The 13,784-nt window shown below is 49.0% G+C and overlaps 1 protein-coding gene across 1 annotated transcript in view; it reads right to left on the bottom strand.

The window, feature by feature from the left end:
* Window positions 1-438: 438 nt before the first annotated feature.
* The window catches only part of MIX23 (mitochondrial matrix import factor 23), a 487,847-nt gene continuing 474,501 nt past the window's right edge, over window positions 439-13,784 (bottom strand). The window contains exons 5-6 of the mRNA XM_082247273.1: window positions 13,007-13,066; window positions 439-712 (exon numbers count right to left, since the gene is read on the bottom strand). Coding sequence (XP_082103399.1) covers window positions 662-712; window positions 13,007-13,066 — 111 coding nt within the window. The 3' untranslated portion in view covers window positions 439-661. The remainder of the gene's footprint in view (window positions 713-13,006; window positions 13,067-13,784) is intronic.

Raw genomic sequence — 13,784 nt, 5'->3', positions numbered from 1 at the left:
CAGGGCGAGTGTGGTATTCTCTTAACGAAAACCTCACAATGATCACGGGGGGGGGGGGGGGTGTACAGACCCGGGAACTCAGCACAGGGATGGTGGGAACCCCTTATAATGGTGACAGGTGTTGTACAGACCTGGGAACTCAGCACAGGGATGGTGGGAACCCCTCATAATGGGCCCATCAGGTGTACAGACCCAGGAACTCAGCACAGGGATGGTGGGAACCCCTCATAATATATGCAGAGACCCAGGAATGTAGCACAGGGATCTCACCAATAGAGGCCTAAGGCAATGATAACATGTCAGGTCTGAGCTTCTTATTTAAAAACAATTTTGGTAACAAACTTCCAAATGAGATTGCCATTCCTGGATCCAGTTCAGTGAATGATAACTGAACACATATGGACACGGCTGTCCGGAGGAGAAAATCACAGGCACACGTCCCTCTGAAAATTATATTTAATGGCTATAAAACATTGTCACAAAGAATTTAATACAAAATGGCAGAATGTATCCGTCCAGACAGCCTGATCCTAGAAGTGAGATTTACGTCTGTCAGCTATGTCCAATCACAGACAGGAGGAAACCCGATTCCATGTCATGATCCGATTCCTGCGGAATCCTCCACTGTCCAATCAGAGCGCAGAATGGAACATTCCCCGAGTCACTGGTCCTTCGGAGGTTTGTAGTGTAGCCGGCAGCGCTCATTGAATAACTGAAACATGAAAAGACATTTAATGAGCAATCCAGGACAACAAACCCAGCCATACAATACACCTCAGCCAATCACAGCCATCATCCTGACCCTTCCTCTAGTACTGACCTGGAGAAAAGTATAAAGGAATTGGGGGGGGGGGGGGAGACTTCTATGGCTGCATGCTTGCTCCAGGCTAGTCTTTCTCCAAGTATTGCAGCCACTCTAATAGATTCAGTGAGAGAGTGTGTGAGGAGATGATGGCTCCCCCTAATGGAAGGCAATGTGCATTACAGGACACGAATAGATTCAGTAGGAGAATGTGTGAGGATAGGGGTCCCCCTACTGGAAGGCAGACTTCAATAGCTGTATGCTTGCTCCCGGCTAGTCGTTCTCCAAGCAGTGCGGCCAGATCGGCACCACTCAGCTCTGAAGTCTGGACCCAGAAAAATAGGTCATAGGTGGTTTCCAAATTTTATTCTCAGAGATTCCCCTCTGAAGCGAACCTGTCACCTTTCTTGATATGGGGGGGGGGGGGCCTCAAGTGTGGCCCCTGACATCATCAAAGGGCCACACATTATATTCAGTGAATATGCTGCTAATGAAAGCACTAAATGACTGCAAAACAGAAGATGGTCAGAGACTGCAGACATGGAACAGGAGATGGCCAGAGACTGCAGACATGGTACAGGAGATGGTCAGAGACTGCACACATGATACAGGAGACGGTCAGGGACTGCAGACATGATACAGGAGACGGTCAGAGACTACGGACATGGTACAGGAGACGGTCAGAGACTGCAGACATGGTACAGGAGATGGTCAGAGACTGCAGACACGGTACAGGAGATGGTCAGAGACTGCAGACACGGTACAGGAGATGGTCAGAGACTGCAGACATGGTACAGGAGACGGTCAGAGACTGCAGACACGCTACAGGAGACGGTCAGAGACTGCAGACACGCTACAGGAGACGGTCAGAGACTGCAGACACGCTACAGGAGACGGTCAGAGACTGCAGACACAGTAGAGGAGATGGTCAGAGACTGCAGACATAGTATAGGAGATAACCAGAGACTGCAGACATAATATAGGAGATGGCCAGAGACTGCAGACATAGTACAGGAGATGGTCAGAGACTGCAGACATAGTACAGGAGATGGTCAGAGACTGCAGACATAGTACAGGAGATGGTCAGAGACTGCAGACATAGTATAGGAGATAACCAGAGACTGCAGACATAATATAGGAGATGGCCAGAGACTGCAGACATAGTACAGGAGATGGTCAGAGACTGCAGACATAGTACAGGAGATGGTCAGAGACTGCAGACATAGTACAGGAGATGGTCAGAGACTGCAGACATAGTACAGGAGATGGTCAGAGACTGCAGACATAGTACAGGAGATGGTCAGAGACTGCAGACATAGTACAGGAGATGGTCAGAGACTGCAGATATGCTACAGGAGATGACCAGAGACTTCAGATATGCTACAGGAGATGATCAGAGACTGCAGATATGCTACAGGAGATGATCAGAGACTGCAGACACGGTACAGGAGATGGTCAGAGACTGCAGACACGGTACAGGAGATGGTCAGAGACTGCAGACATAGTACAGGAGATGGTCAGAGACTGCAGACATAGTACAGGAGATGGTCAGAGACTGCAGACATAGTACAGGAGATGATCAGAGACTGCAGATATAGTACAGGAGATGATCAGAGACTGCAGATATAGTACAGGAGATGATCAGAGACTGCAGACATAGTACAGGAGATGATCAGATAGAGTATGCTACAAAGATATAACAAATGTAAACAGTACCAACATCCCGGACAATCAAATGAACTGGAATGGTGTGGAGGCAAAAATTGGGACTTTCACAGTACTACATAGAATGTCAATCAGACATGTATATAAAAAATATAAAGTTTATTAAATACATATAAAAAAACTACATAGATACAAAATTGTGATCAAATGAAAAAATAATGACATAAGACAAATTACATAGGTAGTCAAAAACAACAGACTATACATTTGGAAAAGACTGTATATGGTCCAAATATATTGGAATGAACCAATTATACCCTCCTTCCCCTCCTTAGTTGAAAATGGGTCACCACTGGATGTAAAAGGGACCCACGCCAGGATTAGTGGCGTAGAATGCAACAACCCGACATGTTTTGTAGGAAATACCGCTTCTTCAGGGGTTATACGAGGAGGGTATATATAAGAAAATTTCAGCGTCCAGTTCAATAGGTAATATCCATCAGTGGACAAAAAGGAAAATGGAGGAACATCACCACATAAAAGGATAAAGGAAGAAGAGGAAACCTCGATATAAGGTAACCATATAAATCAGAATCATCCACTAGAGGGAGCAGTCACTCAATGGGAAAAGAGTGGAAGATGGAAGCCAATCAATATGCACTTCTCAGAGGGTGAAAAAAAACTCCATACACAGCCAATCATAAGCAATATATAAATATATAGATAAAAAATAAATGATCACCTACTGTATAAATTTGTAGGGTAGACTACTGTCAATGCAATGGTGCCAGGTATGATAGCAGGGACATCATATATTGCACTACTACCCTGCAGGTTTGTCCATTACCTACCGATTTTTAAATTAGACATATTTTTCAGACTGCATTGGTTTATATCTTGCTATGGTGTACCCTTGTTTTTTACAGAGGGTTTTTCCAGCATTTATCCCACACAGCCTTATATCATACCTGGCACCTATTCATTGATGGAGACAATGTGCATTACAGGACACTAATAGATTCAGTAGGAGCATATGTGAGGAGAGGGGTCCCCTTACTGGAGGAAGATGTGCATTACAGGACACTAATAGATTCAGTAGAAGCATATGTGAGGAGAGGGGTCCCCCTACTGGAAGGCAATGTGCATTACAGGACACTTAATAGATTCAGTAGGAGAGTATGTGCATAGAGGGGTCCCTCTACTGGAAGACAATGCGCATTACAGGACACTAATGGCGCTTTTCCACTGCATGGAACCGAACGGTACGGCTCTCAAAAACAGTACCACCTCGATTGTGGTTCCAAGAGGTACCATACCCGGTACCATATCCCACAATCCTTTGCCTGCAGTCACTACTAGCCACTGATTGGTCAGAGAATCCCACCCACCCTGTTGTTATCCCACCCACTTAACTTTAGTAATACTTTAGTGGAAAAGCAAACCATACCGTACCGTACCGAACCGTTCCAACACCGTACCATGCGGTACCAGCAGTGGAAAAGCAAACCGGACCAAGCAGAGCCAAGACGGTACTTGCAGTGGAAAAGTGCCATAATAAATTCAGGACAGTATATGAGGAGAGGGGTCCCCCTACTGAAGACAATGTGCATTACAGGACACTAATAGATTCAGTAGGAGAGTATGTGAGGAGAGGGGGCCCCCCCTACTGGAGGACAATGTGCATTACAGGACACTAATAGATTCAGTAGGAGAGTATGTGAGGAGAGGGGGTCCCCCTACTGGAGGACAATGTGCATTACAGGACACTAATAGATTCAGTAGGAGAGTATGTGAGGAGAGGGGGTCCCCCTACTGGAGGAAGATGTGCATTACAGGACACTAATAGATTCAGTAGGAGGATGTGTAAGGAGAGGGTCCCCCTACTGGAAGGCAATGTATATTACAGGACACTAATAGATTCAGTAGGAGCATATGTGAGAAGAGGGGTCCCCCCTACTGGCGGAAGATGTGCATTACAGGACACTAATATATTCAGTAGGAGGATGTGTATGTAGAGGGGTCCCCCTACTGGAAGGCAATGTGCATTACAGGACACTTATAGATTCAGTAGGAAAATGTATACAATAGCTGATTAACCACTTTACCGCTGAGTACTGGAATAGTACTGCGGCAAAGTGGCTCGTTCCTATGTCGCCTAGACTCCTCCTCTGTAGGCGGCGCTCGCGCGCCGCCGGAGGCGCGCTCCCGCTGTTTTCATTCACAGCGGGAGTCGGGCCAGGGGAGGAGCAGCGGCGATCGTCGCTGCTCTGCCCCGATTGTCGGGGATCTAGTGTGGAGATCCGCCCGCCTGTGTAAACACAAGCGGGCGGATCTCCTCAGTGACAGGGAGTGACAGATCGGAGTGTTCAGCATAGCTGGACATCCGATCTGTCCCTGTGTCACTCAGTCACCTCCCCCCCACACGTCAGTAAGCACCAGGCATACATTAACCCCTCCCTCTCCAATAAAGTTAACCCCTTCCCTGCCAGTGTCATTTTTACAGTAACAGTGCATATTTATAGCACTGATTACTGCAGTAATGTCACTGGTACCCCCAAAAGTGTCAAAAATGTCAGTCAAGGGTCCGATCTGTCCGCCGCAATGTCGCAGTCCCGCAAAAAGAAAAAAAAAAAAAAAAATCGCAGATCGCCGCCATTACTCTCATTAAATCTTTCCCTTTGTTAGTAAACGCAATAACTTTTGCGCAAACCAATCAAAATACGCTTATTGCGATTTTTTTTACCAAACATGGGTAGCAGAAAACAAATTGGCCAAAAATTTAAAAAAAAAATTGGTTTTTACATCTTTTTTGGGGGGAATTTCATATAAAAAAAAAAATGTGAAAAATATTGTTATTTTTTCAAAAATAAACGCTCTTTTTTTGTTTATAGCGCAAAAAGTAAAAATCGCACAGGTGATCAAATACCACCAAAAGAAAGCTCTGTTTGTGGGAAAAACTGAATTTTTGTAAAATCTTACCTGTAAAATTCCTTTCTCTGAGTCCTCCGACAGTCGCCGCCTCTTCATATTCGTCACACATATGGGGTATTAGACTTTGCTCCGAAGGAGTAGCTAGGCAACAGAATATGTTAACATTAAAGCTTTTAACATATCCCACCCTCAAGGGGTGGTCCCCTCAGTCAATACCCTCCTACTTCCTGCAACCATATCTCAGTTTTAGTGGAATAGCAGTAGAGTATACAACCAAACCCCAAAAGAGGGGCGGGGGCGGCGACTGTCGGAGGACTCAGAGAAAGGAATTTTACAGGTAAGATTTTACAAAAATTCAGTTTTCTCTTACGTCCGACAGTCGCCGCCTCTTCATATTCGTCACATATGGGGACGTCCCAAAGCAGTGCAAACATGAGGGGTGGGAAACGCATCCGCGCCGAAAAGGCAACGCAGTCTCCGCATCAAAGAAAGGAACCTTACCAAAGGAAGGAAACCAGCTGGGCAACAGAAAAAAAAAGTGCTCAACAGGAGCAACAACCCAGGAAAAAGACAAAAAACCAGGGGATATAAAACTTATCCCAACAGCCAGAGGTCCCCAACAAGGGACCCTAGGGAATTGCCGCACTAAGAACCTTGCGGCCAAAGGAAGCATCCGCCGATGCCTGAACATCTACTTTGTAGAATCTTGTGAACGTGTGTACGGTCGACCAAGTCGCCGCCTTACACACCTGGGCTACAGAAGCCCCATGACGACAGGCCCAAGACGTACTCAAAGATCTAGTAGAGTGCGCCTTCACAGGCACAGGGGGAACCTTCCCCTGCAAGGCATACGCCTGTTCAATGGTCTGCCTGATCCATTTGGCGATGGTAGAGGCCGAAGCCGCCATGCCCTTCCGAGGACCCCCTGGAAGAACAAACAAGGAGTCCGTCTTTCGAAAAGACTCAGTCGATTTAAGGTAAACCCTTATCGCCCGAACAACATCCAGAGAATGCAATCTCACCTCCTTTGGATGTTTAGGCTTCGCGCGCAGCGAAGGTAAGACAATATCCTCATTAAGATGGAATTCCGAAACACGTTTCGGAAGAAAAGAAGGATTAGGTCGCAAGACCACCTTATCCAAATGAACAACCAGATACGGAGACTTGCAGGACAAAGCCGCCAGCTCCGACACTCTGCAAGCCGAAGTGATCGCAACCAAAAAGGCGACCTTTTTGGACAACATAGACAACGAGATCTCCCTGATCTGTTCAAAAGAAGCACGTTGCAACACAGACAGAACGAGATTCAAGTCCCAAGGAGGCAAAGGATCCCTCCTAGGAGGAACCAGATGCCGCACACCCTGAACAAAAGTGCCAACCAAGGAGTTGGAAGCCACGGGACGTTGAAACAGAACGGCCAGTGCAGACACCTGACCCTTTATCGTAGCCAGCGCCAAACGCTGATCAACACCCGTTTGAAGGAAAGATAGCACACGGGAAACCGAGTACGTGCGAGGTGAAAACCCCCTGGACTCACACCAGGCAAAATAGGCCTTCCAAGTACGGTAATAAACCTTCCCCGAGGAAGACTTCCTCGCGTTGATCAAAGTATGAACGACCTCTGGAGAGAGACCCCTCTCCTTCAGGACCTCGGTCTCAACAGCCAGGCCGTCAAAGCCAGCGACTGTAAAGCAGGATGGTATATCGGTCCTTGAGACAGTAGATCGTCTCGAAGAGGCAGACGCCACGGGGCGTCGACTGCCAGATTCACAAGGTCTGCGTACCAGGACCGGCGAGGCCAGTCCGGTGCCACAAGAATCACCGTGCTGCGTTCCGAGTGTAACCTGCGAAGGAACCTGGACAGCAACTGAATCGGTGGAAACGCGTACATCAGCCTGTACTGATGCCACGGGGCCACTAACGCGTCCGACGCGTCCGACGCGTCTGCCCGAGGGTCGCGCGTCCTTGCCACGAACCTTTTCACCTTGTTGTTGAGACGAGACGCGAACAGGTCCACATCTGGAAGACCCCACTTCGCGCACAACATCTGGAAGACAGCCGGGTGGAGAGACCATTCCCCCTGATCCAGGGTCTGGCGACTCAGATAGTCCGCCTGCCAGTTCTCCACCCCCGGAATGTGAACCGCCGTTATCGCCGGGACATGAGTCTCGGCCCAAGACAGAATGTCGGCCACTTCTCGAGCCGCTCGGGCACTCCTGGTGCCCCCTTGGTGGTTGATGTAGGCCACCGCCGTGGCATTGTCCGTCTGCACCCGAACCGGGCAGCCCTGCAGCCGGTCCGTCCAGCGATGAAGACAGAGACTTATCGCACGCAATTCCAGAATGTTGATCGGAAGGGAAGACTCCCCCTCCGACCAAGTTCCCTGGGCGGATAGAACGCCCAGAACACCACCCCAGCCCGACAGGCTGGCATCCGTGGTGATCACCGTCCACGAGACAGGACGAAACGACTTGCCCCCGGACACCATCGGGGACTGGAGCCACCACAGAAGGTTTCTTCTGGTGCGATGACTCAACGAGATTTGAAGATCCAGAGATTGAGGTCGCCCGTCCCACCTGGACAGGATCTCCGCTTGGAGACCCCGCGTGTGAAACTGGGAGAAGGGAATCGCCTCGAAGGCCGAGACCATCAATGCCAGACATCTCATGCACGTCCGCAGAGACGAGTGCGGAACGTTCCTGAGGGACCTGACTTCCTCCTGAAGAGTTCTGAGTTTGTCTTCCGGCAGGAAGACCTTCGCCTGCACCGAGTCCAGAATCATTCCCAGGTAGGGAAGACGAACCGACGGACTCAGTGTCGACTTTGGAAAATTTATCGTCCAACCAAACTCCTGCAGAGTTTGCATCGTGACAGACAGGTCCTTCTCCAGACCCTGGCTGGTCGCAGACCGAACCAGAATGTCGTCCAGATACCCCAGGACAGAAATGCCCTGGGCCCTCAATAATGCCAGAACCGGTGCAAGCACCTTGGTGAAGACCCGCGGAGCCGAGGCGAGACCAAAAGGCAACGCCACGAACTGGTAGTGATCCTCCGCAATGGCAAATCGAAGGAACCTCTGGTGACCCTCGAAAATGGGGATGTGAAGATACGCATCCTTCAAATCGATGGAGGCCATGAATTCCCCCGGAACAAGGGCAGCCACCACCGACCGCAGGGATTCCATGCGGAACTTGCGAACCCGCACAGAGCGGTTCAGAGCCTTCAAGTCCAGAATTGGACGAACCTTGCCCTCCTTTCTGGGCACGGTGAACAGATTGGAATAAAACCCCCGAAATCTGTCCCGATGAGGCACCGGAACCACCACTCCCTGAGCCCTCAGGTCCCGCACCGCCAGGTGCAGGTCCCGCAAACGCTCTGGAGACAGTTGAAGATTTGAGGGAAAAAATCTGCTCTCCAGCCGAGAGAGAAACTCCATCTTGTAACCAGATCGAACGATCTCCTGAACCCATCTGTCCCGCACACGGGCCAACCAGGGTTGAAGAAAACCGAGCAAGCGTCCCCCCCACCCCAAAACTGGGTGAGGGCGCCCCTTCAGGCCGAACTATTATGGGCTGCAGATCCGGATTGGCCGGACTTCTGTTTCCCAGACCAGGGCTTCTTCTGAGAGCCTTGACCTTTGAACGGCTTGCCCTTGTAGTGCGGCCGAAAGGCACGAAAGGACCCCTGAGGGGGCCGAAAATTAGCATGCTTCTTCCCAGAAGCCCCCTTAGCCTTGGGGAAATGGGGCAAGAGAGTGCTCTTACCCCCGGTGATCCCCTTAATCAACACATCCAAGGACTCCCCAAAAAGGCGAGACCCATCATAAGGCAGATTGGCTAAGGTCTTACGTGAAGATTGGTCCACCGACCAACATTTTAACCAAACCAGGCGGCGAGACAACACCGCCACGCTGTGCACACGTGCAGCCAATGGAACCAGGTCCAGGTCCGCATCACACAGATACATGACACCCTGGTGGATTTGATCCACCATATCCAGGGTCGCCGGCGAGGCCGAGTCGGCCACTAGGACGCGCCTAAGCATCTGCGTCCAACTTGCGATCGCCTGGGCCGCCATGAGAGAAGCAAACAGAGCTTTAAGCATAGAACCCGTAACAGAATAAGTATGACGGGCAAGAGACTCCAGTCTCCTATCCGTGGCATCACGGAACACAGGGGAATCCTCTGCAGGAATCGCAGTGGCCTTGTTTAAAACCGCAATTGCGTGATCCACTGGGGGAGGCACACACCACCTTTCATCAGTGGAAGGCGAGAAAGGATAACGCAGCTTGAACCTACTTGGTACAGCAAAAGGTTTGCGCAGATTGCGCCATTGTTCCTTAACAGCGCGCTGAAAATCATCATTGCAGGGAAAAACCTGCGGCGTCCTGCGTTTTCTCTGCGTCCCATAGGCCGCCAAGGCAGCGGGGGGACACACTTCATCCTGCAAACGCAGTGTTTGCTTTATGGAAGCAATCAATTCATCCATGATTGCAAGCTCTTCAGGCGAGCCAGGGGGAGAATTATCAACCCCCTCAACTTCAGCCTCCACCTCGGACCCCACTAGATCTAGGGAGGAGCGGGACCCCGATAAGGAGGCCCCCGCCATAACAACCCCATCACCTTCACCCTCAGAATCAGAGGAAAGAGCAATTCTGGGTCTTTTAGTAGATTGAGCAGCCACCAGCATCTGCACCTGAGCAGCAAGGCCAGCCACAATAGTGGCTAAATCCCCCCCTGGGGGGGAAACAGCGGTCCCCTGGCTTTCCACCAAGGCGGTAGGAAATTTGCCCTCCTGAGAATCCATTGCCCCTGTAATGCCAGACACGGGTTAACTGCCCCTTTAAGCAAGCGCGGCAAGCGCAGCCCACCGCACCACACTCAAGCACAATGAGACCCCCACAGGAAATATGCAAACTGAACACAGGCAATGGATAGCAAGAACAGAAGGATAAAACCTGAGGAGACCCTCGCCGCTGCCTCGATCGGTGTTCCTGGAAAGAGGAAGTGATGCTGCCAGGGCGCTCTATGAAAGCCTATGGAGGCTACAAGAAAATGGCCGCCATGCATGTAAAACATGCGGCCGGAGCGAGCGTAGGCAAAATGGCGCCGTTTGGCGCCGAAACCGCCGCTCCACAGTGTGGTAATGCACACGTGACATCCCTGTATAGGGATACATGCGATCGCTGTATATGCCCAAACATGCCAAAAAAACATGCCCCACAGCACACAGCTTCTCACACTGACCAGGCTGACACACACAGTGTCACACAGCTCCCCCCCCCCCCTTGCAGCCCACAGCATGCAGCCGAGAGATAGGGAGACAAGCAGTGTGAATAGAGGCAGGTTACACAGTCCCAGACTGACACCCCCCCAGACAGACAGGTCCCCACATAGATACACTTACCTCTCAATGGCGTGGGGGACCCGCACAGGCGAACAAGCCGCTGCACATGAGGCAGGGAGAGTCGCAATTCAAGACGCACAAAATGGGGGTTAAGAAACCGCACAGCGTCCAGTGAGGTAGCCACCTCACCAATCATCCCTGCACCGAACAGGGATGGGTCGTTCACTGTGCCAGGAGCGTTACCTGGCTGAACGCTCGATGGCAGCCTGGGAAGCCACTGACCCACGACCTGCGACCAGGGGGATCAGCCCGAGACCCAGCCCGCATGATCCTCTTCATCAGAAGAACTAACTAACGCTGACAAAAATAACAGCTAAGTAAAGGTAGAGAGAAAACTCAAACAAAATTTCAAAAAGAAGAAAGAGTCTGGGGCAGAAAGCCCCAGCACAGAAAAAAGCCAGCCACTCCTGACAAGCTAGACATTAAAACTGAGATATGGATACAGGAAGTAGGAGGGTATTGACTGAGGGGACCACCCCTTGAGGGTGGGATATGTTAAAAGCTTTAATGTTAACATATTCTGTTGCCTAGCTACTCCTTCGGAGCAAAGTCTGATACCCCATATGTGACAAATATGAAGAGGCGGCGACTGTCGGAGGACGTAAGAGAAAAAAGGACGTCAATTTCGTTTGGGTACGGCGTCGCACGACCGCGCAATTGTCAGTTAAATTCGCACAGCGCCGAATCGCAAAAAGTGGCCCAGACGTAAGACAGCAAAATGCTCTAGTGGTAAAGTGGTTAATTTATTTTTCTTTTATCTATATATTTATATATTGCTTATGATTGGCTGTGTATGGAGTTTTTCATTTATAATTTATTATTCATCTGCTTTTTTCATTTACATCTTTTCAGTATGATGTTGGATATTCATGGCCCCGTTATGTGTTTTGGCAACATATTTTTCACCCTCTGAGAAGTGCATATTGATTGGCTTCCATCCTCCACTCTTTTCCCATTGAGTGACTGCTCCATCTAGTGGATCATTCTGATTATATGGTTACCTTAGATTGAGGTTTCCTCTTCTTCCTTTATCCTTTTATGTGGTGATGTTCCTCCATTTTCCTTTTTGTCCACTGATGGATATTACCTATTGAACTGGACTCTTAAATTTTCTTATATATACCCTCCTCGTATAACCCCTGAAGAAGCGGTATTTCCTACAAAACATGTCAGGTTGTTGCATTCTACGCCACCAATCCTGGCGTGGGTCCCTTTACATCAAGTGGTGACCCATTTTCAACTAAGGAGGAGAAGGAGGGTAGAATTGGTTCATTCCAATATATTTGGACCATATATAGTCTTTTCCAAATGTATAGTCTGTTGTTTTTGACTATCTATGCAATTTGTCTTATTTCAATATTTTTAATTTGAGCACAATTTGTATGTGTAGTTTTTATATGCATTTAATAAACGTTATATATTTTTTTTTATACATGGTCTGATTGACATTCCATGTAGTACCGTGGAAGTCCCAATTTTTGCCTCCACACCATTCCAGTTCATACTACAGGCGATAGACAGAGACTGCAGACACGTTACAGGAGACGGGCAGAGACTGCAGACACAGTACAAGAGATGGTCAGAGACTGCAGACACACTACAGGAGATGGTCAGAGACTGCAGACACACTACAGGAGATGGTCAGAGACTGCAGACACACTACAGGAGAGGGTCAGAGACTGCAGACACTACAGGAGATGGTCAGAGATCGCAGAGAATACGATTGTAGTGTATGGTTACTCTTAAGCTGACCATACACTATACAATCTTCTTTAGATCTACCATCATCCATGTAGTATAAGGACCTGCCTGGTTTATCTTATTCATGGTATGGTTTAGGTTTGTCTTCATATTACATGGTTTTGGTAAAGCCGAAGGAGATTGTACGAGATCCTGATCTGTACTCAATCTGATCCAGGAAAGGAAACCTGAACTGAGAAATATCCAAAACCTGTTACTGAACCTTGTGAAGATGCTGGTTGCCTGGCTCTCTGGATGTAATACTTTCTCATTCACGGTGCAAGAAAATGCGTTGAATAGTGAAGTCAAATCACCTGACACGCATAGTCATTGTGGGTCAGGGACCGAGAACACCAGGTCAGCATGGCAACCAGGCAGCTAGCATTTTCAGGAGGAGAGGTCCCACTGGCACCTGCATACTTCTCTCAGAACAGAGGAGACACCGGAGACAGGTCACCTTACCTTCCAGCTTCTATCATTCACTACTTCCTCCACATTCAGCTCAGACTGCAGCAGCTTCAACTGGAAGAGAAAGGAGAGAGTGTGAGAGGGCGTCCCCTGGTGGAGTACAATGTGAACTACAGGACATAATAGATACAAGAGGACAGTGTGAGGAGAGGGGTCCCCCTACTGGAAGACAATGTGCATTACAGGACACTAATAGATTCAGTAGGAGAGAATGTGAGGAGAGGGGTCCCCCTACTGGAGAACGATGTGCATTACAGGACACTAATAGATTCAGGAGGAGAGTGTGAGGAGAGGGGTCCCCCTACTGAAAGGCAATGTGCGTTACAGTATCACAAAGGGGTCGATGCCGCTCCAGGTGAGAGATAAGTATAATGTGCATTACAGGACACTAACAGATTCAGTAAGAGGATGTGTGAGAGGATGGGTCCCCCTACTGGAAGACAATGTGCATTACAGGACACTAATAGATTCAGTAGGAGAGTATGTGAGGAGAAGAGTCCCCCTACTGGAAGGTAATGTGCATTACAGGACACAAATAGATTCAGTAGGAGAGAGTGTGTGAGGAGAGGGTTCCCCCTACTGGAGGACGATGTGCATTACAGGACACTAATAGATCTGTGACAGGTGGATTTAGATTTTTTTAGTAGGAGGTTGTGTGAGGAGATGGCTCCCCCTACAGGAAGGCAATGTGCATTACAGGACACAAATAGGTTCAGTAGCAGAGTATGTGAGGAGAGGAGTTCCCCTACTGGAAGGCAATGTGCATTATAGG

The sequence above is a fragment of the Pelophylax lessonae genome, assembly GCF_965119305.1.
Source record: "Pelophylax lessonae genome assembly, chromosome: 2".
NCBI lineage: Eukaryota > Metazoa > Chordata > Amphibia > Anura > Ranidae > Pelophylax > Pelophylax lessonae.
The sequence above is the reverse complement of the archived record's forward strand: the minus strand, read 5'-3'. Positions and strand labels throughout refer to the sequence as shown.